The sequence below is a fragment of the Apodemus sylvaticus genome, chromosome 1 (genome assembly GCF_947179515.1).
Source record: "Apodemus sylvaticus chromosome 1, mApoSyl1.1, whole genome shotgun sequence".
Taxonomy (NCBI): domain Eukaryota; kingdom Metazoa; phylum Chordata; class Mammalia; order Rodentia; family Muridae; genus Apodemus; species Apodemus sylvaticus.
In genome coordinates, this window is record NC_067472.1 from 51262492 (window position 1) to 51290481 (window position 27990).

At 43.2% G+C, this 27990-nt stretch overlaps 2 protein-coding genes across 3 annotated transcripts in view; one reads left to right on the forward strand and one right to left on the reverse strand.

Moving 5' to 3' along the window:
* Positions 1-27990, forward strand: part of Dtx4 (deltex E3 ubiquitin ligase 4) — an 852074-nt gene that overhangs the window by 559449 nt on the left and 264635 nt on the right. The window lies entirely within an intron of this gene.
* Osbp (oxysterol binding protein) lies at positions 232-27980 on the reverse strand. The gene is made up of 14 exons (XM_052189288.1): positions 27409-27980; positions 22777-22985; positions 19960-20210; positions 15690-15888; positions 15349-15451; positions 15014-15068; positions 14699-14830; positions 9878-10123; positions 9516-9636; positions 5634-5737; positions 4678-4773; positions 3596-3777; positions 2525-2745; positions 232-2441 (listed from the first exon to the last, which is right to left on the reverse strand). The coding sequence occupies exons 1-14, from the start codon at positions 27762-27764 to the stop codon at positions 2299-2301; spliced, it is 2418 nt and encodes an 805-aa protein (XP_052045248.1). The 5' UTR covers positions 27765-27980; the 3' UTR covers positions 232-2298.

Consider the following 27990-nt stretch of genomic DNA (forward strand, 5'->3'; position numbering starts at 1 on the left):
TGGCAAGAGACCCTCAGCTTGGCTCCCAGACCCACACGGTGGTTCACCTTCCACACACTCATCTGGCCACTGTGGCCACCAGACGTGCACACAGTGTACATACACACTCACAGGCAAAACACTCATATACATAAAATAAAATTCCCAAAGAGAACAAATCACCACTGGCCAGGTCTCCCTCTGTCCACCACCATTTCCTGACTATCAGAAGTAGAAGCAAATCAGACAATATAGCTTTTTAAAAATTATTTTAATTTAGTAGGTTTTTTTTTTGAAAAAAAGCAATAAGGCAAAAAAACTGAAAATATATATATAGTCTTATTTTGCTTTCATGTGACTTTATTCCATCTTCAGGACTTCTAAGCTTCTTCCGTTAGCAGGGATCTGGGAATCAAGCTAGAAATGTAGTGCAGAGAGAGGGAAGGGGCTAAAGCATGGAGGCTCCTTGGGAAATTTCCATTCTATCCAAAGCCCCAGAGATGGCGCCCATTTTATGGGCCTCCCTGGAGTAACCCCTTGTGCTGGGGAAAAGCCTTCTTAGGAGGAAATTCCCTAGTGCTCAATCTTTGATCATTTTATCTAGGGAAGGAGAGCAGGTGGGGGAAGGACTGAAAATACTAATTTACCCAGTAAAATCCAATTTTCCTGGAGGTATAGTTTCCTCTGGAATGGTATTTTCCCCAAGGACCCACACTGGCTGAGGCTCAACAGTTAAGGAACAAAACCAAAAACACTAACAAAAAGTACACAAGGAAGGCACCTCAATTTATGACCCTCAACCCAGGGTGGGTTACACAAGGTTTACATTTCTGAACAGGAAACTAGAACTAATAAAAAGGATGCCAGCGCCAGCAGGAGCAGCTCCCACGGGGCACGAGGGCTCTTAGCTCACATCCTTGGAAGAAAACTCTTTTGGGATTCAGCCTGAGCTGGGGCAAAGGGAAGCTAGAAATCACCCTCCTGACAGTCTACCTGTACGCCTCCTAAGGAAGGAAACTGAGGCAGGAAAAGACTAGGACTTCCTTTCTAAGAGTCACATGTGATCAGAAAAGCTGAGCTGAGGCAGCAACGGTAGGTGACACCTCGTCCCTGTTCAACAACTGCCACACATGACCCTGCTTGGGGTTGCAGTGCCCCTCAAACATGGAAAGCAGAGGCGCTCCAACCAATATTAACAAGAGTCCCAGGGAGACAGGTGATATAAAAAACAAACAAAAAAAAACCAAGATTCTTCATGGGAAAGGGGAAAACAAAAAATTAGATTTTCTCTACATATATATATATATATATATATCTAATATACAGATGATTTAACACATTATTCCAGAAGTGGCTCCATTCCACTGGGACTTTCAAGATGAAAACACTTGTTGCAGAGGAACCTCTCTCAGATTCGGAAGTGTACTGAATGGGTCAGGCAATGTTTTGCTCCAGACTGTGGCACAAACTCAAAATGGTATTGTGTCAGGAAACAGAAGCCAGAAAGGCAATGAAAGACGGGATAGGGAGGGAGGGACTGGGAAGGTAGAGGCAGTCTTCTCCCACCCTGCCTGTGTCTGCAGAGCTTCTCTACCTGAGGGAGGGAGGGAGGCCATAAAACCCCTTTATCAGGAGAGTGTGACCCTCTTATCAACAACCAAGGAGGCCTCTGGTTGCTGTCAAAGTAGACAGAACAGCAGAGGGGTATTGTATGCAAGTGAAGATAAACATCTCCAAGAACATAACTCAATATTCAAGTCCTAGAGAACAATCTCTCCTGCAGATGCTCCCAAACCTTCGTTATCTACACACGACGCCCTGTTAAACCAACCCCATGTGTTTTCATAATGCTGAGATCTATGCATGATGCCTCTGCTGGTTAAATCTTATGTGTTTCTTTTTAAAGGAACTTTAAAATCAGTTCTTGCTCTGAACAGCACCAAAATGCTCATGAATCACAATCTTATGCAGATCTTGGCTGAGCAGGACACAAGGTGAGGGTGAATGACATCATCTTATAGGCAGAGGGAGAAGAACACTTACTTGCCTTTGCAGATGTAGAGTAACACTAACTTTCAGCCACTAAACCACTCCCTTACAAATATGGGTATCTATTACGTCGATTTCAGCGTCAATCGGCTAAGGCAACCAGCCAATCACCACCACGGGTGTCTGCTTCTGGTGATTGATTTGGAAAAGTGATTGGTTAAGACAGACAAATTGGAGGAAAGCACTTGGTCAGAGTCCCAACTGCCAGCCTTCCCACGAATCCTCTGCCGTCTTCTCCGATCAGCCCTCTTCCTTTGACTTACAGCTGCTTCAGAAAATGTCTGGGCAAGAACCCCAGTCCTGCTTTTCCTTACATTCCCAGTACTCGCCCCTATAAATATGGGTTAGCTCCTTGGTGACAGGGTCCTTCTTCCGCTCAAACCACAGTGCTTTATACGGGTCATACGGTGTGCCTACAGGGGAAGAGAATGAAGAGCAAGGTTAGAGCTGGCACGGCGCACACGTCCACAGGTCAGAGCAGGGACAGGTCTGTTACCATCTTCCGTGGCTTTCACAGCTTCGGCTTCTCTCTTCTTCCGGGAAAGCCGCTGCTTTTCCTCCAGGCGCTGCTTCTCAGCATTTGCTTCATCCCAGCGCCCATTTTCCATCAGTCTCTGGTCAGGCCGCAACCGGCTGTCTGTAGGCGCAGTGCCACCTTCCCAGGCATTGAGAGTGAGGGCGAGCTCTGAGAAGTAGTACATGTTTTCTGCATTCTTCCTAAGAACAAACAAAACAACGGAAAGGCAGCTCTACAGCCTCGATCTAACCCAAGGAGCAACAGCTCAGAACACTTCCCTGCATCTAAGTGTCCCACAAGTGGAAAAAGTCTAAAGCCTTATCAGGTAATCCCGCAAAGAGAGAGCTAAACTCTACCACTCCCCCCTTCCCCAGCAGCTCCAACAACAGCTGCCTGCAGCATGTGCACTCAGACTTATCGACATTTATCAGGAAGAATGAAATCTTTAAAACTGCCTCATTCCTATGCTTCCTTTTAGACCTCTTTCTGGGAAAGCTGGCTACTTCTGCAGCCTCAGTACGTAAGATGATGAGCTGCACGTGTTTCCTATTCTGTGCTCTATTCAGAGGGCTGTAGGGAAGTGTTAGCGGGAGAAAAGCATCTTTCTCCCCAGTTGCTTTTGAAAAGCTCTACTCTGAACTGCAATGAGAATGCAAGGCATGGTGGTACATGCCTGTAATCCAGTTCTTGGAAGGTACAAGTAGAAGGATCAGATCAGGACTTCAAAGAGAGTCTTAGGTACACAGTGAGACCAGCCTGGACTATGTATGTAAGACCCTGTCTCAAAAATAGAACATTAACTATAGAGATTCCTCTGAACCATGATTCAATGAAACTTTAGAAAGGAGAAATCCAATTTGGCATATGGTTGGTGACATAGTCTTGGAATAACGCACACTTCAACTCCAATCACGTGTACAATCTCTGCAAGGGTTCTCATCTCCCTGGTCAGTCCCACAGACGGCCATGAAGAATGCAGGCAGAACGTTGCGTTTCACTCTAGAGCTAAAAGCAGAGGGTGCGTGCGTGCATGCGTGCGTGCATACTCACGGTAATGGATTCCTCTTCCACAGCATGACCCTACTGTCTTCTGCTTCATGGCCTCTCTGCCGAGCATCACCTCCATTTTCCCCAGAGGCTGGTTGTACTTTGAAACAATCCATTTTCTCATCCCATGTCCCCAGGAGGGCAAAGTGAACTTTTCCTGATGGGTCTGTCACTTCACCTGTCACCTACAAGGATGGAGAGCACAGCTTTGGAGGAGAGCGACATCATGGGGTAGCTTACCTGATTAATCTAGAAAAAGTTCTAAAGTAATTACTAGTTAAATCCAGCTATCATAAACATTTTGGAATTAGCCACATTTCTTGCTACTGATTCCTGGCTGTCCTGGAACTCACTCTGTAGACCAGGCTGGCCTCGAACTCAGAAACCCACCTGTCTCTGCCTCCTGAGTGCTGGAACTAAAAGGGAGCATGACCATGTCTGGCCAGTCTTCATTCCTACTTGAAATTCTGTGGCATGAACCACCTGTGCTGGAGCACACCTGTCCTCTGCATGCCATGGTCCTGCTGTCTACACCGCCTGCCTCTCCTCCTCCTTCCATCTTCACGTTCCCACTGTGCCTGTCTTTATTTTTAAAATAAAGTTATTTTTATTTAGGTGTGTGTGTGTGTGTGTGTGTGTGTGTGTGTGTGTGTGTGTGTGTGAGAGAGAGAGAGAGAGAGAGAGAGAGAGAGAGAGAGAGAGAGAGAGAGAGAGAACGAGAACCAGCCACATGTATACAGGTGCCTTTGGAAGCCAGAAGTGGATATCAGATCCCCTGGAACAAGATTTACCAGCATTTGTGAAGTACCAGATATGGGTGCAGGTCCTCTGGAAGAACAGTAAGTGCTCTTAACAACTGAGCCATCTCTCCAGCCCTTGAACTTCTCTTTCCACTTCCTCATATTCAGGAGGAAGAAAGGGGTTCAGTAAAGTATTTGGTTCTTTTTCTAGTTTTCCAACCTGCATACTCAGGACACATAACTTTCTACCTATCTACCTCTTTACACACACACACACACACACACACACTAGGCCTTCTAAGGGATGCACATTAAATAAAAAATATTTACATTTCAACCTCTTACCTTTCTTGCTACATCCCGAGAGAAGTAGCTATAAGGAACAAATTTAAGATTACACTTGTCTCCTGTCTTGTGATTTACAATGTCAATCTCACCAGACTGTAAAATGAAAAGAATCATGGGTTAGTTTTATGAAGACTGACTTGATCTTTACATGAGCATTTCTTTTGTGTGTCACATGTTGGTAACACGGCTTGACCTTCATTACACCTGCTGAAATGCACACATAATAAACTATCTCCGGAACAAGTCCCTTACTAGGACCCTTCTAGAATTCTTTTGCTTACCACAATTACAGTTTTAAAGTTGTACATGACAGATCTTCCTATAGAATTCATTTGTGATCCTCATATACACTTTGTTTGTGCTCTTCCTATAGACTTCATTTGTTTCATTTCTCTCTCCTTTCTACCTTTCAAAGATTCAGTGTAATTCCACATCTTCCATGAAGCCCTTTTCCAGACGACAGTATTCCCTCTCTTCTGACTGCAGTTAAACCAGTCTCACCTCAAAGCGAACACTTAACTGGAAATCTCTTAGCACATCTCCTGGAGGGTATTTGCTACACTTTTCAACCTACACATGACACACTTCTCCAATGTCCCAATAACTCCTAGAAAGTTTTCTCTGACTTTGTAATCCTAGTACTCAGGACACTGCTTGGTGATAAACATTTCATGAATAGCAAAAGCATTAAAAGCTGGGGGCATGTAGATCCTTTATATTGCCCAACAGAGTCCTACTCATCCTTGGTAGAAGTTATAATTTGATCATTCATAAATAATAATTGGTAGTTAGACCTTTATGAAGGTAGGACTACTGCCCAAGAAACAATCTTTAGGAGAGACCGGTGATCCAGTTAAAAGTCTGGGGCAAGTTATTGTGTCCTAAATATAACAAAGATTACTTCCTAAAGAAGTGTTCTGAACTTCAGAAGCACTTCGGGTACTTTTGCTCACCTGATCTATCCACAACTTGCCCACAATAATGTTGTGTACTGTTGTGGTAACTTTTTTCCAAGTGTAATGGTGCCCAGTTGCATGGAAAATGCAGTGGATAGTACCTAGAAGCAAAAGTATACAGCAAGGTATCAGAAAAACACAATCATACACACTAGAAAGAAGATTGGTGTCCTTCTATTAATATCTCTTACTTTAAAAAGAAAACAGCAAGTAAAGAAAATAAAAGCACAACTCTCTTAATTTTTTTTTAAGATTTATATTATTTATATGAGTACACTGTAGCTATCTTCAGACACACCAGAAGAAGGTATCCAATTCGATTACAGATGGTTGTGAGCCACCATGTGGTTGCTGGGAATTGAACTCAGGACCTCTGGAAAAGCAGTCAGTGCTCTTAACCACTGAGCCATCTCTCCAGCCTCTTCTTAAATGCTTTAACTGTTGGTTTACTTTTGTTTACATAGATTTTAAGTATATGAAAATATAACTAGATAATATTAGATAATAACAACTGATACATCAGGTGGTGGTGGTGCACGCTTGTAATCCCAGCACTTGGGAGGCAGAGGCAGGCAAATTTCTGAGTTCGAGGCCAGCCTGGTCTACAGAGCTAATTCCAGGGCAGCCAAGGCTATACAGAGAAATCCTGTCTCAAAAAAAACCAAATCCAAAAAACCAAAACAAAACAAACAAACAAACAAACAAACAAAAAACCCCAAAAAACAAAAAAACTGATACATCTTAGCTAGGGAGCTGTATTTTATAATACCAATTTCAAAATTAGAGAAAGAAGGCAAATGTGCCCCATCATCAGGAAAATAACACTGCATTGTGGAAGGAACTTGTATTGGCAGTCAAGACTAGTAATCAGCTGTATGACCTTAATAAACTACTTATCTATGGGTCTAAACAGCAGGAGTGGAGAAGCAGAGATAAGGGAGCTTCAGAATTAGAACTAGACTAATGTAAGTTTTAAAATGGAGTTGTTACCGTACACTACAGTGAAGAAATTTACAACATTAAAGGCAGAATTAGCTGAGCCTGGTGACTTAAGATCTATGTAGAGATGGGTAAGAGAAAAGAAGATATCAAATACACCAAACTATATAAAACTCAAAAGAGGCCAACAGTGGTAGCGCACGCCTTTAATCCCAGCACTTAGGAGGCAGTAACAGGTGAATCTCTGAGTTTGAGGTCAACCTGGTCTACAGACTCAGTTCCAGAACAGACAGGGCTACACAGAGAAACCCTGAGGGCAAAAGCTTCAAGACATTAGATTAGTAATGACTTGGGAAATGACAGCAAAAGTATAGGCAACAAGAAAAACAAGAAAAAAAGGACAAAAAATGGTCTTTGTACATCAAAGAGCAATACTATGGAGTAAAAAGGCAATTCACAGAATGGAAGAAAGTATTTGAAAATCCTATTTTTGATAAGAAAACAATATCCAGACCACATATAAAACTCTCAAAACTCAACAAAACAACTCAATTTAACAACTAGCAAAGGTGGCTAGGTATGATGGCACACAATTTTAATCCTAGCACTCAGGTGACAGAGGCAGGCAGATCTCTGATGGTTGGTCCTTGCCGAACAGAGATACACAGTGAGACCCTGTCTCAAAGAAACAAAGCAACAAGAGCTGCCAAAGGGTCCATGCATGGTGGTGCGCACCTTTGTTCCCAGCATTCCAGGGGCAGTGCATCTCAGTAAGGTCGAGGCCTGCCTGGCTGATGTTTCGACATCCAGACAGGCAAAGCTGCAAAATCTCAAAACAACAACAAAAGTCCTGAAAACAACTGGCAAAAGACTTACATAGCAAGTACCCAAGTCATTGAAAAGCAGACAAAAACAAGCTCCACAGCACTAGGAAACCACAGCACATGAGACACACTTAACAACACTAGGGGGGCTGCTATTGATGAGTGACTGAACCAGCAATGGGGACATGGGATAGCTACAGCTTCCGCACACTGTTGGGAGGATATAAAATGGTAGAGTCTCACTGTAGAAAACAGTATGGAGTTTCTCAGAACATTAAAAAGGGTATTACCATGTGATTCAGAATTCTACTAGTGATATACACTCAAAAAAAAAAAAAAAAAAAGCATGGACTCTAAGATTTCTACTCAGCTTTCCAGACGATTTTATATGCAATAGTCAAAACATGGAAGCAACCTGTAATCACCAACAGGTGGACATATAAAAAAAGCTGATGCATGTAATAGGAATAGTTAGCTTAAAAAGAGAAACTCCAACACTGAAAACTAAAGAAAATGACCCTGAAATGACAAAAAACTTTAAGTCAAAGATCTGACAAAATTATGTAGACAAAAATAGCAGTGGTTTACTGAGTCTGGAAAAGGGGCAAAATGAGCAGTTACTATTTAAATGGGCAGAGAGTTTCAGCTGTACAAGATAAAGGATCTTGGAGTTGGATGGTTCAGTGCTCACATACCATTATGAATGTAGTAAACAATACTGAACTATACATTTAACATGCTTGAAATGTGTGTGTATTTACAATAAAGTATTTGAGGAAAAAATATAGAAGGCCAGAAGACAGCAGAATAACAAGGTGTTTGTAATAACAAGAAGATTTAAGATGTTAAAAAGACTACCAAAGAAGAATTCTATATCCAGTAACATTATCCTGAATAAGCAAGGAGAACTCCAGAGTCACCCCCAAATCAACAAATTTGAAATTATCATCTAAGACACTCTGAAAGGTCAAGTCAATAACTTCAATTCACATTAAGAAACTAAGAGACCAGTAAAGCCAACTACGTATCAAAAATAGTAACTTTTTCTTCTATAAAATTTGTAAAGTATCTGTACAAGTAAACAAAATAAAGTTATGTGATGAAACTATAAAGTAAAAAAATACAATTTTCAAGGGCTAGAGAAATGGCTCAGTGTTAAATGCTCTTCCAGAGGACCCAGGTTTGATTATTAGCATGAATATCTAATGGCGCACCACTGTCTAAACACCAGTTCCAGGGGGTCTAACACCTCTGGCTTTTGTGGGAAGCCTGCACTGAAAACACATGTACACTCACATGTGAACACACACACACAAATTAAAAATAATAAAAATAAATCTTGATAGGGTTTATCTATGTAACAGTCCTGGCTGTTCTGGAACTCATCTTGAGACCAAACTGACCTTGAACTCACAGAAATCCACCTGCCTCTATCTCCCTGAGTACTGGGATTAAAGGCATGCACTACCACGTCCAGAAAAAAAAAAGACTTGATACACACACACACACACACACACACACACACACACACACACATACACAATGTGAAAAAAAATCATCACAGAGTAGGAAACGTCAGCAGCTGACAATTTCTGGTCTGCTTCCAGCTCTACACATCAGGGTTCCTTCTCCTGGGCTTTATCTTTTTGATCTGATGCAAAAATAACTTGTAATCCAATAAAATGAAGTTTCCTCTTACCCAGGATTCAGTCATTACATAAATGACACACAATCCATCATGCAGAGGAGAGAGGACCATAGGAGAGAAGCCAAGAAATCTAATCTTGTAATCCTAAATGTCTACATAGAACCAGACTGCTAGAGTAATGTGGAAACACCATTAAAATAACTTTTTAAAGGCATGCTAGAATCTACATTCTAAGGTAGTACTTATAGACAAAAAATAAATACACTAAAGAGACAAGGAATTTATGTAGGACAGGATCTTAAGAGAGCACCTGGCCTCCTAACTCACTGATAGCAGGGAAGTTAAATGATTGCCCAGTGCTATCTAGTGACATTGGTGCCTGAATCAGAGTTCCCATCTGATGCCTGAGTCAGTGGCCTCCTCCATCATGTCAGAACACCTGTACTGGAACAAACATGGTGGCCTTACCAAGGGGCATAATGGAGAGGTATTTGCCTCGAAACTTGCTGGTGATTTTAATTTCCTGACGCAATGTCCAGCCATTTTTGGATTCAGCATGGTGCGCAGCAGCAGGGGGATGATGACTCACCTTTAAGAAATCGGGTGTGAGTTAACAAAGAGTGGAAAAGAGAAAGCTAGAGCCTATTAGCTGGTGATAAACACCCAAGAGCTTCCCTTTATATTTTTACATCCACAACAGCAGGTGAATAACAGGCCTAGTGTATTGAACCCTGATGAAAAAGAAGACAGACTAGGCTGATAAGAGGCTGGCTTCTCAAAACCTAACCTGTCGTAAGAAGGGAAAAGTGTTACCAGCTTGGGCTCTTTACCTGCTCACAGAGGGATCGATACCCATTCTCCTCCAGTCGGTCCAGTTCAAATGTCTCCCCAAGGAGAGGGTTGAATGGCTTGCTGGTTCGGAAGACAGTAGTGGAATAGGAGGAAACAGTGAAGGCTGCAACATAGCAGAGCTGTTCTAGAGAGTTCTCACACTTTGCAGCTCGGTCTAAGAGCTCATGGTATTCCAAATCTTCAGTAAGGCGCTGAAGCATGGACAAGGGCTCATTAAAGTTTACCTATAAGAAAAGACAGAAAAGCTAAACCCTTTCCCCATGCACTGATGGCAGACAGATGAACCTCTTTGCAGTTGGAGAAGATGCTGAGACATTGAGGTGTATAGCAAATAACTAGAAAAAGAAAAGCTGTGGCTCTCAATTAGACATCAGGGGATCCACTCTCCTGTTTGAGATGGAAACCATGCCTCTTCTCTGCAGTACTGCAGACCCAACAACAGCCAGAAGTGACCTCATCAGATAGGAACTGAGTAACTGAATGAATTACAAGAGGAATGAAGTAGGTTCTTCTCTGATTCACAGCATGTGTGCCACACATGACACAGTGTGTAGAGCCGGATCCAGGGAATGAAGAACACTTCTGCTCGGGGAGATGTGCGTCTATCCATTACACAAATTACCTGAGTGCTGTGTGCCAGAGACTGTGGCCTACACAGTGGAGGAGGGAAAACCAGACACTGCTCACACTGTTCCTCCTCAAGAAAAGTAGTTATTTTCTAAAGTAACTTTGAAATTTTATATAATTTTGCTAATTCAAAATTTGTATCCAGGCATGGTACTGTACACCTTGGGAGGCAGATGCAGGCGGATCCCTGTGAGTTTGAGGCCAGTCAGGTCTACAGAATGAGTTCCAGGACAGCCAAGACTGTCAAAAACCAAAACATAAAAGACTTGTTCTAAAGCCAGGTATGGTGGCACATGCCTTTTACCAAGCATGCAGGGAACCAGAGGAAGGTAAATTTCTGAGTGTCTGAGGCCAGCACAGTCTATACAGCAAGTTCCAAAACAGCCAGAGCTACGTAAAAGATCCCTGTATCAAAAAAACAAAAAGAAACAAATTTCCTCAATGGGCTAGAGAGATGGCTCCTTGGGAAGGAACTCTTACTCTGCAAGGAGGAGGACCTGAGTTCAAATCTCCACTACCTACCCTACTACCTACATTAAAAGGGCAAGGCATGACTGTTTATGCTTATAACCCTAGCACTTGGGGGGAGGGAGGGAGGGAGGGAGAGGCAGAGAGAGCTCAGCCTGGCTAAGATAGAGCTTCAAGCCAAGTGAAAGACCCTGTCTCAGGAGAATATAAAACAGAGTTCTAGGAAAGGTCCTTTTCTGGTCCCTCCATGCACAGGCCCCTCCCCCCAACACTCCACAAAAATATAAATGACTTAAAAAGAGAGAAAAAGAAAGAGAGAGATGCTCTGTGGTTACTAGCACATGCTGCTTTTCTAAAGAATGTGAGTTCCATTTGAAGCATCTATATCAATTGTCTTACAACCCCCTGTAACTCCCACTCTGAGGAATCAAATGTCTCTGGCCTCTAGCCACTTAACTCACATGCACATACCTCCCCCCACACACATGTAATTAAAATAAAATAAATCTTAAAAGAGAGAGAGAATAAATTTGCTCTAGATGGAAGTCAGGTTCCCATGTGAACGTATAGCATGTGCTTAGTTGGTAAGAAAGCGGCATGAGCTTGGGAAGTGCAGGCCTGAGTTTACCCAGACAAAGGAAGGAATGGTCTTCTTTCCTTTGAACTGTTTCTTCCTCACTTCAGCCTCTGTCTACCTTCCTACGATACTCTTGCCTCAGCCTCCAGAGAAGCCTAGACCACAGAAGACGTCTGCATGGGGCACAGTGACCAACTGCTAACAGTAAAGCCTGAGTCCTCTGGAGCCTTCCCTAACCACGGCAGCAGAATCTAATGGCAACATTTGAAGCAGAATGAAGTGAAATGTTCACATGTTCAAAGGAAAATTGTGACAAACTGCATGTATCCTGGTGGAAACAGGAATAGAAGCTAGCCCAGAGTCTGCACATCACTGTCTGTCACTGCTTTTCATTTACATATAACCCAACTCCTAATAAATGTTGCAAGAACCTCAGCTTCTTTGGAAGTGCCCAGCTTTTTATAACTGTCATTTTACCACTTGGAGTCCAAACAGAAACAAATGAGTGAGTATTTTAAGCAGAAGGAAGCAAGGGCATCATTCACTGCCAATGGAGAGTTAGCTAGCCACAAAAGAGAAGCCAGAGATTAGTAATACCAGCCACCCTTGAGTATGGGACAAAGAAAAACAGGGATATCACTGCACTGCATAGGCTGAGGGGATCTGGCAGAAGCTTAACATCTTCAGGTACTCAAGAAGGCCTGCTAGTGAAAACTAGAATCACACAGATCCTGCCCGAAGACGGCCTAAGAGGGAGCTATGATCTTTTACTGGTGTCTTATACTGGTAGTACCCAGCTAAATGCCAGCAGAAACAGAAGTCTAAACCCACAGCCTACACCATCTTTCCTGTGATGTAACGCTGCTGGAGAAGATGACTTAAGTCATCTGGAGGCAGGTACAGGACTGCACATTCCTAATGGTGATGTTAATAAGGAATGCACAATGAAAGAAGACACAGGGGTCACCTAGACCCAGACGCTGTCTAAGTAGAGTTTATATTCTGAGACAGTGATGGCCTGCCTTTCTAGTCCATCTTCCTACTGCTTTCTATAAGGCACCCAATGCTTGAACCAGTGGGTTCTCTTTTTAAGTTTCCCAAACACCAGTTGTTTGGGTGTTTCTCCAATATATGCTCAGTAAGTTCCTTTTTTTTTTCTCTATGACAACCTTTACTTTATTTTAATTAATTAATTACTACTACTACTACTGCTACTGCTACTACTACCCCATCATCATCATCATTTTGCATTACTGGAGAAGGAATGTAGGGCCCTAAGCATTCTAGGCATGCATCTATCATCTATTATCACTGAGTTACATTTCTATCCTTGGGAATTATTCCTTTTAAAAACTAAACCTTATACATGTATATAAAAACAACTTATTTGTTTTTCAGGACTCAATTAATTAATCACTCTGGCATTTGTTGAATGGCCGCCTGTGCCAGGCAGTGTGCTGAGCATCACAACAGGACATTTTTTTTTTTTTTTTTTTGAGACAGGATTTCTCTGTGTAGCCCTGGCTGTCCTGGAACTCACTCTGTAGACCAGGCTGGCCTCGAACTCAGTGGTGCGCCACCACCGCCCGGCACAACAGGACATTTACACAACAGCACAGTCTCTACCCAGGAGAAATAGTCTCTGGACAAGCCTATGTGCCAAGGGGCTGAGAGCACCCTGCATCTTAACGTCTAGCCTTTTCTCTAGGTAGCTATGGTCACATAAGAGATTAATGCATTAATGGATTGTGCAGTTTCCAGGAAATGTCCTTAAAAGGTACAGTCTGCTCTTATTTATCCATCTTCAGCTGACTGCAACATATCCTCTGATAGCGCAAGGAGCCACTGCTGACATATGAATTAAGGCTCCTGATCAAAAGTAGACAACTACAAAACAGAAAGAAACTTGGTCCTGACACTGTAGGTATCAGCCCTGACAATATACTTCTGGATTTCAAAATAAGAATCTGTTTAAGGTGAGTGCCTGCTGATTTGTTTGTTTTGTTTTTGCTTTTGTTTCTCTGTAAAGAGCTACAGAGTAAATTTTAAGCCCTCAGATCTCTGTCGCATCATTCACTACTACTTCGACAAGACAGTAGGCACAAACAAATAAATTAATGAGAATCTCTGTCCCCACAAAGCTTTATTTGTGGACATTAACCTCATGAACTATTCCTTTTGCATTCCTTTAGAGTTAATAAATCTGAATAAAAACATAGAAATATATTCTTAGCTTACGGCTGCTTAGAAGACAGCCAGATTTGGCTCAAGGGCCTTAGTTTGCTGACCCATGGTTCAAATGAATATAGCTTGGAATTTCTTTTTATAAACATCTAAGAGGCACACTAGCACTACACTGGGCAAATTGGAAACACTCGGTAAACACTTGTAGAATGAACAAACAAGCAGAACACTGCCACACACAAAGAGCAGACCTTCTTGGAGCACAGGGGATATCTATCTCACCCTGATTAGACATGCTAGAGATTTATTAAAGAGACATTACACCAAAATCCCCTAACAAAAGGTATTTGACAAGAAAAAATATACCAAGGATTAGAGGCCACCCAGTTTGGCTTGGAAGTATGCAGCCTAGGCTAGTCTCAAACTCTTGCCACTACTCCCGGTGCTGGTAGTAACAGGCTTGAATTACCACACTCAACTCCTATATTCTTTCTTTTATTTTAATTTGGGTAGCTGTGTCTCTAATGTGGGAGTGCATGTGCATACCAAGGCAGACACCAATGCCACCACTGATGCCTGACTTTTTGTATGGGTTCTCATGCCCCATGGCAGTACCTTTATCGACTGAGCCATTTCCTCAGCCCCACTATATGCTTCTCAGAAACAGACTTGATACTGTATTATCTGTGCATCCCCCATACCTGCCTGCCTGCCTGCCTACTTGCCTGCCACAGGAAGTGCTCATAGATGTTACCAAACACTAAGCAGCTGATCTAGAACTAGCTGATCTAGAAACATATGGGATGTACAGCCAGAACCAAACCAGTTGACTTCAAGGGATGGTTTATGATGAGCAGGTAATAAAGCCCACGCTTGAACATGCTACAGTGGCAAGAGGCCTCCGAGTGGAGGGGGTATCAGTCTGGGTATCTGAGGGCCTCACCGGCATTGGGATCTTCGAGAGCTCTTTTCCAATGCAGTTCTTCATGATGCTCCACAAGTTGAGGCTGTAGTTTGGCTTATATGGTATTCTGGTTCTCTTTTCCTTCTTGGTCTCCTCCAGCTGATGCTTGTACTAGAAGCAAAAACAAAGCCATTCAATCAGCCACAAAGAACAAAAAATCCGCTATCTATAACCTTCCCTTCCCCCATGCTTAACGAACAACAGGAGTTTCTATTTCTCTTAGCACGTCACAGGCAAGTCCCTGAGAATCAAAATAAAGTCCCTCGGCTCTGACAACTTCCAAATGGGAGTTACCTGTTCATCAAGGCTGATGTCACTGCTGGCTCCACTGATATTGCTACCAGTACGTCTTCATGGATGAAAAACAGAAGAGAATTAGAACAGAGACCAGAACTAAGTTTGGGCCGTACCAGTTGTTTATGAAGCACAATACCACATATACTGCACATACTTAGAATGGCTATGAGTTTGGGATCGCTGGAAAATTCAGCATAAGTGCTAACAGTTTTCCATCTACTTAACACAAAGAGCCCACGTTAGCAACCACCACCAGCTCAGATTCTCATGGAAAAGATTCTCATCATGTAAACACACATGTTCATTTTCTTCAACAGTCAAGGACAACATACTTGTGGCCCAAATTTTCAGGCATGGTGATAATCTCTGGCGCATCAAAAAACTCATTCTCGTCATCTTCATCGCTCATGTCCCCTTTGCCAGAACAGCACTGATCTACAAAGAGAAAAGCCTCATTTGTTTTCTGTGTTATATTTACCAATGCCTGGCACAGTGGGTTCTTTTAAATACTAACCACAAACACAGCAACAATGGCAGAAAGCAGTGGAAAAGCAAAAAGAAACCAACAGCTCCAAATGCACCCATGAGCCACCAATTGTGGAGAATGTCTTCTGTCAACTGCAGAAACATCCTGATAATACCAGAACAGCTATGTACGAGCTAAGTGTCCTACCTTTACCAGACCCAGTGCTGCCCGGGGTGTTTGCTGGCAGCACCGTGGCTCCCCGGAATGCCCTCTCCAGGTGATTGTGCTGCTTTGCCAGCTGCTCAAGAGTTTCTTCCAGTCGGATTCGCTGGTCTCTTTCATACTGTAGTGACTTCTGCCACTTCTTACTATGCGTCTGGGCTAACATGAGGAAATCTCTGCAGGCCTGTACAGAAAAAGTGTTAGTTAGCTGTGGCACCTCCACTAGTCAGACTCCCCATGAAGTCACCTTATTCTGGGAACATGAGAAGGCATATGACAATTAAGTACTTCCTGCTATTCCACAGTATCAGGGACAGCCAGCTGTGTGCTGCAATCAAGGTCAGACTTAGGAAAGAGTGAACACTGTTGTCATAGTTCTCTTATTTTCCTGGTCACGAGGACCAAGCAAATACCAAGTGAGCAGCAAACCAGACAAGGCATTTGTGGCAGCAGCACAAAGGGTGGGCATGTCAACTGCACCCAGAGGGCTACTGGCTGAAAAACAGGGCAGGACAACAGCTTTCAATAAACCAACTAAACACACAGAACCCAAAGCTGAGGACCGCGACTCGGCAGGTGATACCTCTACCTACAGCACGGCCACACTGAACTCATTGTTTGGGCACACAGCTTTCTTCCAGCCCTAACTACTTAGGCATATGCCACTCGCTCTGCCTACACTGCTCTGCCCTCTGCCCTCTAAGGACCTAGGACAAATGGCACGTCTGTGGCCCCCACTCCCCTAAGCAGCCACTGTCCTTTCCATCTCCTTACCAGCTTCAGCATACTTCTACCTAACACACGCACATGACTGAGTTTCTTTCTCTCCAGAGGGATTACAAGCAACTTTAAAACACATTTTACAGCTTATTCCTATATAGGTCTCCAGCTCCTAATACATAGCAGGAGCCTCATAAAGTTTGCTTAATAAATAAATGAAGGAAGGAACCAATCTAAGCTGAAAACTGTAATCCCTGTTACAGAGAAACTAAAGGTTCTATTAGAATGTCTGCTCCCATGGTTTCAACAATTGCCTACAGGTCCACCAATGGCCACTAAATCAGTGATTCCAAATTGGACTCTCTGAGTTTCAGACCAGAATATCCAAGTGCCTAGTCAATGGCTCTAAGTAACTTCAAAATCAGTAGGTCTCACACTTGATTCAACACATTCTCTTGCTGCCTCGTTTCTTTCTTTGAATTTCTCCATCCCAGTGCATTCTAGAGCCTTTCAAGCTGCCCAAGCCTATGGGCCGTCTCTCTTTCAGTTTTGCTTCCTTCTTCACATCCAAATATCAAGTCATAGGGACTCTCCTTTACTGTTCTGGAGTCTGTAATCTCTTTCCATTTCTCCACAGTAGAAGCAGTGGAGTACACATCTGTATTGGGGCTGGCTGTCTATCCTCCAATCATAGCTCTTTCCTGCTATCTAGTTAGTTACTAAACTCTGTGCTTCATTTTTTTTGTCTGTGAACGAACAAAGACTAACAACAACAGAGACACAGCCCCCTCAGAGTCACACTCTCCACACAGACCACCACATTCAGATAGCCTGCTCTCTTGAGACTGGCCTCAGCCTCTTCAACTGACAAGTCCACTCATCTGACTCTGCACTGCTGCAGCCTCCACTCAAGCCTCCCCTCTAGCCATCTCCTTGCTCTAACAGTCACCAGCAGTTCCCAGACTGAGGTCAAGACCAGTTCTACATATGCCATATCACTACCCCCACCAATTCCTCTCCTTCGTTCTCCTTTAATACTGATAATCATTAAAATTTGGCAAGAACCACTGGCATGGTGGTACATATCTTTGATCTGAGCACTAGGGAGGCAGAGGCAGGCAAATCTCTGTATTTTGTGGGCCAGCCTGGTCTACATCACAAGAACATTCAGAGCTACACAGAAAAACCCTGTCTCAAAAATTTAAAAAAAAAAAAAAAAATCAAGAGACAGTAGTACAGCCAGGCACTTGGCCAAGCATTTCAAATATGTTCCCTAAAGTCTCTCAACACTACCATAAAAGATCTCCTAGTATCAAACCATTTACACATAAGAAACAGAGGTCACAGAATGGGCAGGGCTTCCCTGGGTTATACAGATAATGAAGGACATGGTTGGAGTCCAAATCTATATTGCCTTCTTTCTAGGCAGACTTTCACTCTCCCTCAGCATGTAGTTGAGGTGTTAGCTTCTTTAACCTTCCTAGTACATGCTGAACACCTCTAAGGTACTGCCTGGGTCTATTCTGTCACACATGTAGCTGCTCAGACTGGTTCTGATCTCATTTCTCTTGCCTAAGCCTCCAGGGTGCTGAGATTAACAGGCATGTGTCGCCATACCTGGCTTATTTTTAGTATGTATATTGCATGTAAAGCCTTGTCATTATAATAACACAAGAATAAAAAGTGCAGCTCAGGCAACAATGGGATTATTACAGGGACACCAGCAGTGAACAGCTTACTTCTATCAAGCTGTTGGATGTCTCAGTGTGTGTTATGCTTAGGATCAAACCCAGGGCCTAGAATATGCTAGGCCTGCTTGTCTCTGACTTCCAAGAGATCATTCTTGACATGACCTTGGAGATGAATAATTTCCCAAAGAACAAAGATGGGCAATTTCCAAGAGAAAAGGCTAAAGCAAGGCTTTGGGTTTATAAAATAGGAGTGTTTTATTTAGGAAAGAAATCATATTAGAATAAGAAAAATAAAAAAGAAGACTGTCAGAGAGTCGAGATGATAACAATTGGAGAACCTGGGTTTGTTTCCCAGCCCCCATAAGGATGGCCTGTTGTCACTAGTAACTCCAATTCCATGGATCTGGTGCCCTTTTCTGGCCTCCACAGGCACATAACATACGTGTAGTCAAAACACCCATACACACAAAATACAAAATGTAAAGTCTACATATTTATCATGGGTCATTGGTTTGTGGAAGGAACAGGCTTCCCGGTCACTGAACACCCTCATCAGCTCTGACCTGCTGGTGGCTAACTAATACTAGGAGGTGGCTAACCTTCCTGAAATCCTGAAGGCAAAAAACTAATTTGTCTTCTTTCTGGCTGGGGTAAATCAGAGTCCTGAAGGTGTTCAACACTTAAAATAAAAGTTAAATGCTAAAATAAAAGTTAAAACAACCACCATCGGGGCTGGAGAGATGGCTCAGCGGTTAAGAGCATTGGCTGCTCTTCCAGCGGTCCTGAGTTCAATTCCCAGCAACCACATGGTGGCTCACAACCATCTACAATGGGATCCGATGCCCTCTTCTGGTATTACTCATATACATATAATAAATAAATAAATAAATAAATCTTTAAAAAAACAAACAAACAAACAAACAAACAAAAAAAACCCAACCACCATCACATAACAAAGAAACAAAATGAGAAAAAAATTAATCACAGGAAAAGGTCTTTGATGTTCAGGCACCATAGGAACTAAACTAGTTCTCACGGTCACTCCCTAAACAAGGGAAATCTGGCACTCACGAGGTAACTTAACCCATTTAATTAGAAGGGGGGAGAAGCTCTGCAAAACTGTTTCTCATAGAATACTTGTCTCACTTACAAACTGTCCTTTAGGGTTTTTATGTGAAGGGAGATGACATAACGTGCTGAGAATCGGGTAGCAGGAAAGGAAAAACAGCACTGTAAACCTGGTGTTCCTTTCATACACCTAGCAATTTGTCAGTAAGGCCAGCAATGCTCTGTATTTACCCAGTCTGCTAGTGCCCACGTGGAGTGTTCTAGAATCAAAGGCTCACACTGAACTAACCAGAATTACAAGTTCCCGACAGTGCTTGAGCCAGGCCCTGCTCGCCATCCCTCATGCAGCATGCCTTAGCTGTGCAAGGTCTGACTCCAAGGAGGAAGGAAGCAAAAGAACACAACAGTGCGAAGGAGTCAAGACCTTTCAGCTCTGACAGATTAGGTTAGAAAAACAGAGCAAAGAAGCAAAACCACAAACGAACCCAACTAATAGACCCTCAGAAGCCCTGCCACTCAAAGAAGGCTGGGCATCTTACCACTGGACTCCTTACCACTGCCCAGAAGATGGCATGCCCTTCTGACCACGTGAGTACAACACCTTCCACCTGATCAGCTGCTCCTGTTTCATGCAACACACAATGTAACTTTAAAGCACCTGATGATGGAAGCAAGACCTGGTACATTCAGTGTTTTAACAGTTCCAAGAGGTTGGGAAAGCATTACATTTCCAAGAGGAATTGTCAAAGAGCCAGAGGGGCACCATCTTTACTCACATTGATCATGGCATTGGATGTTATCCTAAAGAGCGTGGCTCGCTCATTGACCTGTTTGATTTTCTCATTGCTCTCAGCAGGCAGCTTTAGGGACTCCAGCTCACTGAGGGAGCGTTGCAGGGCGGTGCCGTGCTTAGCTATCAAGTCATTGCACGTGCTCAGGTCCTCCACTTTGCTAGAGAGTGTTCGGAGGGTATTCTGGAGCTCAGTCTTGTCAGTTTGTGAGACAGACTCTTCATCTCCTGATTCATCTGTAGGGATGCCAAGGTTAAAGGTTAAGTTCTGCCTCTAAGATCAGGACTGAAAGTTGGAGCCCTGTCTGTCTGTCTGTCTAGCAAAACTATGCTTTACAATGTGCATTCTGAGCAACCGAGGGCTTGCCATTCCTGAGGATTCCTCCAGAACAGTAGTTCTCACCCTGCGGGTTGTGACCCTCTGGGGAGGGAACAACCCTTTTACTGGGGTCACATAATCAGATATTTACATTATGATTCGTAACAGTAGCAAAATCACAGTTATAAAGTAGCAACAAAAATAATTTTAAGGTTTTGTCATTACAACATGAGAAAGTATTTTAAGAGTGTAGCATTAGGAAGGTTGAGAATCACTGTTCTACACTCTGCAGGCTTGAAGTGCATCATAAAGATGTAAAGCCTCAGGTCACACTCCTAGACATTTACATTCAGATGGTGAAGTCTGGGAACCTGCATTTCTCTTTTAAAATTATATTTATTTATAATTTTATATATAGGGGTGGGGTAGGGTATATGTGCTACAATGTATATGTGCATGTCAGAAAATAACCTTTGGGGTCAGTTCTCTCCTTCCACTGTGCAAATCTCAGAAATGGAAGTCAGGCTGTCAGGCTTGGCAGCAAGTGCCTTCACTGGCTAAGCCATTCCATTGGACCAGAATCTGTGTTTCTACTTGTGACCAAACTAGTCCTAATGTACACTGAAGTTTAAGATTCGCTGATGGAAAGGATATTATGGGAAACTGGATGGCTCTTAGAAACATATAATTAGATCTCCCAATTCTTTTTTGAGGCATCTTATGTAGCTCAGGTTAGCTTTGAACTTCCTATGCAGCTAAGGATACCCCTGATCTCTTGATCCTCTTGCTTCTATTTCCTGAAAGATATGTCCACCATACCTAGTTATGCAGTTCTGGGAAATCAAAGGCTTCATGCATAATAGGTGAGCACTCTTACCAACTGAACTGCAAGTAGCCTTCGAGCCTTTAAACACTTAAGATTCCAATCTAATCCAAATTATTATTGCAAATTCACCATTATCTTTAGGGTGGCACAAAGGCCCCCTGCAAAATGGGTTGAGAATCACAGAGTAGCTTCTTGTATGTCACTAAAAACTATTAAATTTTCTTCTCCACTAAACTTCATGATGAACTTACTTGACCCTAATGCCACTCCAAAAGCAAAACAAGAGAGCTCTCAAATCATAAATCGAGTAGGAATCTGGGTTGTACCTCTCACTGTTGGCTTTGTACTTAACAGTTTGTCACTGAAGACTGTTTTCCCAGCAATGTCACTCCTTTGTGAGCTAACATCAGCCCTTAAATTAAACAAAAAGAACAAGAAAAGGTCTGTCCTCTCTCTTGGACAGAGGCAGAGCCAAGGTCAAAATATAACCTGTCACCACAAAACTGATACAGCAATGAAGTTTCCTCTCATGGCTTAACAGATATTAAGCACTAAGTGAAGCAACTGGCAAACAAAAAGCTGACATCTCAGTTTTGCAGTGTGCAAGCTCAGTGTGATTATTAATATCTTGAGGGTAAATCCTATCATTTTCTTTAGGGAAAAAAGAGTTAATTTTAAAAAAAAGATTACTATTTTAAACTGTGTTTGTGTCTATGCCCTTATGGATCAAAGGTGGGCAGATCCTCCTGGAGCTAAATTCACAGATGTCGGTGAGCTTCCTGACATGAACAGTAAGAATTGAAATCTCCTCCTCTGCAAGAACAGGGTTCTTGCAGCCTGATAAGACTGTTTTTTGGGTCATCTATCATGACTGTTACAACTTCATTAACAAATAAGAAGCTATCAGAAGCTGGGCCTGAAATTCCAGCACTTGAGAGGTGGAGACAGAAGGCTCAGGAGTTCAAGGTCAACTTAACTACAGACAAGAGTGAGTTTGAGGCCAGCCTAGGACATGACTGTCAGAAAAATAAAAAATAAAAAAAATCAAGAGAAGAAAAATTGGCATAGGCTCAAATTATGAGTTGTAAGATTCCTAATTCTGAGCTAGTACTAAAGTAATTATGTCTCTAATATTTAAGAAAGTTAACTGGCATTAAAAATAAAAGCACAGGCAGGCACTAGGCATAGTGGAGAATGTCTTAGTCTTAGCACTCAGGAGGCAGAGGCAGGAGGATAGGGTTCCAGGCCATCCAAGGCTCTAGTAAGACCCTGAATCACAAAATTTAAAACAAATTTTTTTAAGCATAAATGGTATGTCATATCTTTAGAACCAGGGTTTTTCAACTTCGGACAGCTGATTTGTTTGTTGGAGGGTGCTATTCTATACCTCACAGGACACTGAGCAGTATCTTTGGTTTCTAGTCTCTATTTGCAGTAACACCCTAGGTTCTTTTATTTTAACTAAAAATATCTCCAGACATTATCAAATGTCCTATGTATATATGCAGGACTAAACTCAGTTTACAATCACTACTCAAGAGAAATAACATACAACAAGAAGCCTGGGATATCTAAGGCATGGAACATAATGAAAAACGTACACTGTGATCAGGGGTGTAAAAAGTTGTTTCCCGGGTCAGCGTTCCCTTGCTCCATACCTGATTCGGCCAGCATCTTCACAGCCTTGGCCTTGGCCAGTTCTAGGGCTGTCACCCAGCGCTGACGCTCTACTTCCGAGCTGGCCTTCAAGTGGTAGGTCTGAGCACCGCCATTGGAAATGATGAAGTTGCAAGAGTCCTCCACAGTGATGTTGGCTGTGGCGAGGTTGATGGTGCCTCGGCAGGTGTGTCTCATCTCTGCCTTGGACCTGCCATAGCAAGACAAAAAGGGCTCAACAGAAGGTAAGAGACATCTGCCCTGCTCTGCTTTTAGTTCCTTTTATTAACTCTGGGCCTTTGAAAATTGAATAGTCTTAGGAAACAACAAATTCTTGTTTAATTTCCTTCAAACAATTCTTGGAAATTTAAGTAGTGGTAAATTGCTTTCAGAGTTTGTAAGTATTGTTTGTGAGTCAGAGTTTATTGCTCCAACATTTCCTCTTACTATTAGCTTTTTAAAATACAGTCTTTACTGAGCTAGAATTGCATGAAATATTAATTCAGCAGTTAATTAAATACTACTGACTGAGTTTTGAAAGGTGGATACAACTGTGGAACCACTACCACAATGCAAGGATAGAACAGCCCTAGGTGTCTCATGACCATCTGCAGTCACAAGCTACTTTTTACTTAGCAAGTTATAAAACACTTTATAACCTTGTACAACAAAAAATTTTGACACTCTCATTCTCTAAGAATAGCTCCATTTTATACACTGAGCCACCCCCTCACTGTAAATCAGCCCAAATGGGAACTGCCATGCCATGGTTAGAATTTCACTGCTGAAATGTATAAAAGGCAAACCTTCCCTGATTAGACTATTAAATATTGGTTATGGCTCAAATGTAACAAATAAGAATAACTACAATAAAAAAGAATAGCCACGAAACAATCACCAGGCATTTTAATCTTTTTGAAAACGCAGTTTCCTAAGTTCCAGGTTTTTCCTGGTGGGAACTCCTAAGCCATCCTAATAATAGCCAGGAAAGACTCAGCAGGCCTGGACTCAGGAGGGCTGGGTGTAAAAATTACCCCAATCTCTACTGACAAGTCTATTAATAGACTAACTTCTGAACTTCACCACACTACTTGGTGACAAGCTACGAAGCACTGGACATAAAATACCCAGCTTCACATTAAACTCCCAGCATGACTGAGCATGCAGAGAAAACTGCCCATTTCTTCACCAGCGCCGGCTATGCCCAGGGACCTTCACGTTGAGACTGCAGTTTTCCCTGTCCAGCTCAGAACATAAAGAGGTCAAAGTCCTTTGCCACAGTACAAAGCAGTAGAGCCAAGCAGCCAAACACACCTGGCACATCCAGAATTCCTACATGCCAGAAATGGCACACACCCTCCCCAGACATGAAGATTTAATATATTTGAGAAAGTCTGTTTACTGTCCTAAGAAGACAGATTGGCTGTTGTTCACTTTGTCGGGTGCAACTTTTTTTTCTTTCTCAAATGTACTAATACGCAATAAGAGATCACAGGGTGGGGTAAGGGTCTCAAAGGACTGGCCATTTTCCACGCCCTGCACCTGCCACACTGTAATGTGAATCCCTGCCTTTAACACCCCCCCCCCCACCTCCAAGCTTCAGTTACATTATGAATGATGCAGGCTGAGTTACAGACCCATAGCAGAAGGCCAGCTTACTCTTAGGACTTAGCCTTCTACCACAGGCTTCCTTCTTGGTACTTGCCACTAACCGCCTCCTAGGAGATCCTCTGGCTCTTCCTGCACCAACAAAGTTTCTCAGACAATATAAAGTCTACAGCTGGTTAACAGGCACTAAGAAACACTGGGAGGGAGGGGGGAGGCTTGACCACAGAGTTCTTAGGCTTAGGCAAACACATCTATGGTTATGTTTAGAACAGAGTTAGGAAAGATTCTGCATTGAAGTTCTTCAGTCATTACGAATTACACAGCTATTTTCTGTCTAGAAAGTTTTTGCCTGAAAAGGCCAGATAAAATTTAATTTAATCTCTAGAAGCTGGAAGGAAAGCCTACCACAGCCTGCCATAGGTGCTTTTGAGAGCAATGATATTCTGTGTAAGAGAGTAAGTTATGGGCATCTATGTAAAGAAACATAAGATGAACATCTTGCTTGTGTCTGTTCTTCTATGTCATCAGAGGATGAAATCTATGAAGGGAAAATGTATTTTGAAAATGGCATACATCACAGACTATAGGTTTTGGACATATGACATTCAGAGGAGGAATGATAACACAGCTAAGTAATTCTAGGAAGGAGATAGGGATCACAAGCATCCTACTAAGAATAAACTGCCAATGCTGTAGGAAGGATGCTCTTCACTGAAATTCGGGGGTAGGAGGTGGGGGTAAGGAAAAGATTGATAAACTAGACCCTGTTGATTGGTTGGATTGGACAGGCTAATGGCATATCTTGCTATGTTTTGGAAGGTGTTTTATGTGGAGTTAGCTTCTGTGAGAAAGAAAGTTGAAGAAGCAGCAACAAATATGAAGAAATACCAACAGGTTATGCTATTAAAATCCAAGGCACACTGATCAAGATTTATACTGATCAAACAATCAGGTATCCTGCAAAGTAGATAATGTAAGAACTTGGTTGGATTAAAACAATCAGAGAATACTTTAATTTTTTTTTTTAGATTCCCTGTATTCTATGTGTCTTTTGCCTGTGTTTATGTATGTGCAGTAAGTGCTCTTCTCCAAGCAAAGACTACACATTATTTAAGCCCTTAGATAATACAGTTGTTTGTTTGTTTGCTTGTTCTTGTTTTCTTTGTTTTGTAGCTCTGGCTGTCCTGGAACTTGCTATGAAGACCAGGATGCCTCAAACTCATAGATTCAGCCGCCTCTGCCTTTTGCTGGTTGTCACCATGTCTAGCCCTTAATGTACAAGTTTTAATATGAGGGATCAATGTTAGTAGAGATTTATGAACCAAGTCAGGATATGAACTAACTGAACATTAGAATAATAGTCAATTAAAACAAGACATGAGCTTGAATGAATGGGGAAAAAATCTCTGATCAAACTAAAACTTTAAATGTATGTTATAATCCTAAAATGAGTTCTAGATAAGTAGGAAAAAGGGTTATATTAAAATTAATTTGGAATACAATTATGAAAATGTTAAATTGTTAAAATTGTTAAAGAACTAACATTGCTTAAGCATCAAGGATGAGCTATCTAAGGTATTTTCTCTGTGAAAAGCAACAAAAATGCTCTCAGCAACAGCCTCAACTCTGGTCTTCAAGCTTTCCTTAAAATTCTCTAAGCACCAAGCCAACAATGTTCATGGGAGTTATTCAATCCCCCTGAACCTCCTGATAGTAGAGTGAGTAACTACTGGTGAAACTGAAAAGAAATACAGGCTGAGCCACTCCTCCCGTCAGTATCTTGGGCTCCCAAACTGGATGGCCTTTGGGAAGAGATTTCAACCAGAAATGGCAGTATACTGAGCAAACTCCTCTTACAATACTCCTCTCTACTGTTTTCACTAAACACACTATAACACATTATAACTCTATAAACCATGTTTTATGGAATTATCTCTGTATCTAACTGGTTCAGGTAACATTAACCTAGATTTTAGGTTTTAAAGTATGAAGAATAGTTTTAATTTCAGATTTCTCCAAGACTTTGGGAGAGCTGCCTATGCTAAGTCCGCTTCCTTGTCAAGAACATGGGAACATGTCCTAACTCCCAGGGAGACAGGAGATCTATGAGCACCAAATAAACTGTTGCATGTAAGGCATCTAGCCACAATGCACAGTCGTTCGGAAAGCTTATAACCTATCCCCGAATCACCTCTCAACACCTCTGTCTAGTAATATAAGCCCCAAAGTGTGACATGTTATGACCATGCCATGAGTCACAGTAAGTATACATTAACCATACCAAAATAAGCACTGTGAAACCTTAACAATCATTTCAAAAACATGCACTCTTCCTTCAATAAAACTTAATCTTAAGTAAAACTAAAAGGTGCAAGGTGACTGCTGGATAAGACAATCATTCCCATGGGCAGAGGTGGGACAAGCAAGCAAAAGTAAACGCTATGGTAGAGCACACATCTCTATTCTGGACTGTATAGACCGGGAAAGCTAAGACACCTATGGTGGGCAGAATCCCAAAGTCTCCCTCTGTGTGGTACTCTGAGTCTGAATGTGTGGACTGAGTAAGCCTGAGCATGTATATCAAGGCTGTATCAGAAATATTAAATTTTAGAGACTGGAGCACAAAAAGTTAGGAGTTGAAACTTCCACTCTAAGTTCCTGAGGGATAGCGCCCAAGCTCTGTCTGTGCCCCTTCAGCCTCACAACAGTGCCTTACTTGCAGAATTAGCGATTGCACCCACGTGGTAGAGGAAATACAATGGCAGAGCAGATGCTCTCCAAACAATTGCTGACAGGAAAGACCCGGGGATGGAGGCAGATGAGGCACTCGGGGCGGGCGACAGCGGGGACGGGAGCAGTGTGTCAAATCTGCAGGTTCTGACTTTTGCAAGCTGTCAACCTGTACAGGTGACAGACAGCGACCCAGGGCGACCTTGGCAGCGAAGCCGGCCGGCGGAGGGTGACAGCACGGGTCTGTGGGCTGCACAGGGGAGACCAGGTGAGCGCGGCGCCCCGGAAGCAGTTACCTGTAGTAGCTCAGGAGCCCGTTGCTCAGCACGAACCATCGCCGCTGGTAGCCTTTGATGTAATTGGTCCATTTGAAGAGCCAGCCCTCTCTAGCCGAGCCCGAGCCCCCGGCGCCCGAACCGCCCGAGCCCGCGGCTGGCGGTGCAGAGCCCGGGCCGCCTGCCGCCACTCCTCCGGCCCCGGGAGCCGGGCCGCCCGCCGCCGCCGCCGCTGCCGCCGCCACCCCGGAGCCGGGCCCCGCGTCCCCGCGTCCGCCGCCGCCTCCCACCGCGGGTGGACCCGCGCCGCCGCCGCCCGGAGCCGCGATGGCTGCCGGGCCCGGCCCCACCACTCCTCTCAGCTCGGTCGCCGCCATGAGCCGCCGCCGCCCGGAGAGACACGACCGGAACCGCCTACGAGCTCCGCCGCCGCCGCCCGGAGCGCCCAACACGGCTAGCGCTTCAGCCGCCGCCGCGCAGCGTCCCCGCCCCGCCAGCCCCGCCGCGGGAAGGAGGGCTCGGCCGCCGGGAAGGAGGGCGGCGATTGGTGCCGCCAAGTGTCACTTGCGGAAGACCCCGCGGACATTGGCATTTCTCTCGGGC

Excerpts from the sequence above, each read along its gene's own strand:
- Osbp (XM_052189288.1), bottom strand. The coding sequence starts at position 27,764 with ATGGCGGCGACCGAGCTGAGAGGAGTGGTGGGGCCGGGCCCGGCAGCC. Across the intron at positions 22,986-27,408 it reads GGGCTCCTGAGCTACTACAG|GTCCAAGGCAGAGATGAGAC; the intron begins GTAACTGCTTCC and ends TTGCTATGGCAG. Across the intron at positions 20,211-22,776 it reads GAAGATGCTGGCCGAATCAG|ATGAATCAGGAGATGAAGAG; the intron begins GTATGGAGCAAG and ends GCATCCCTACAG.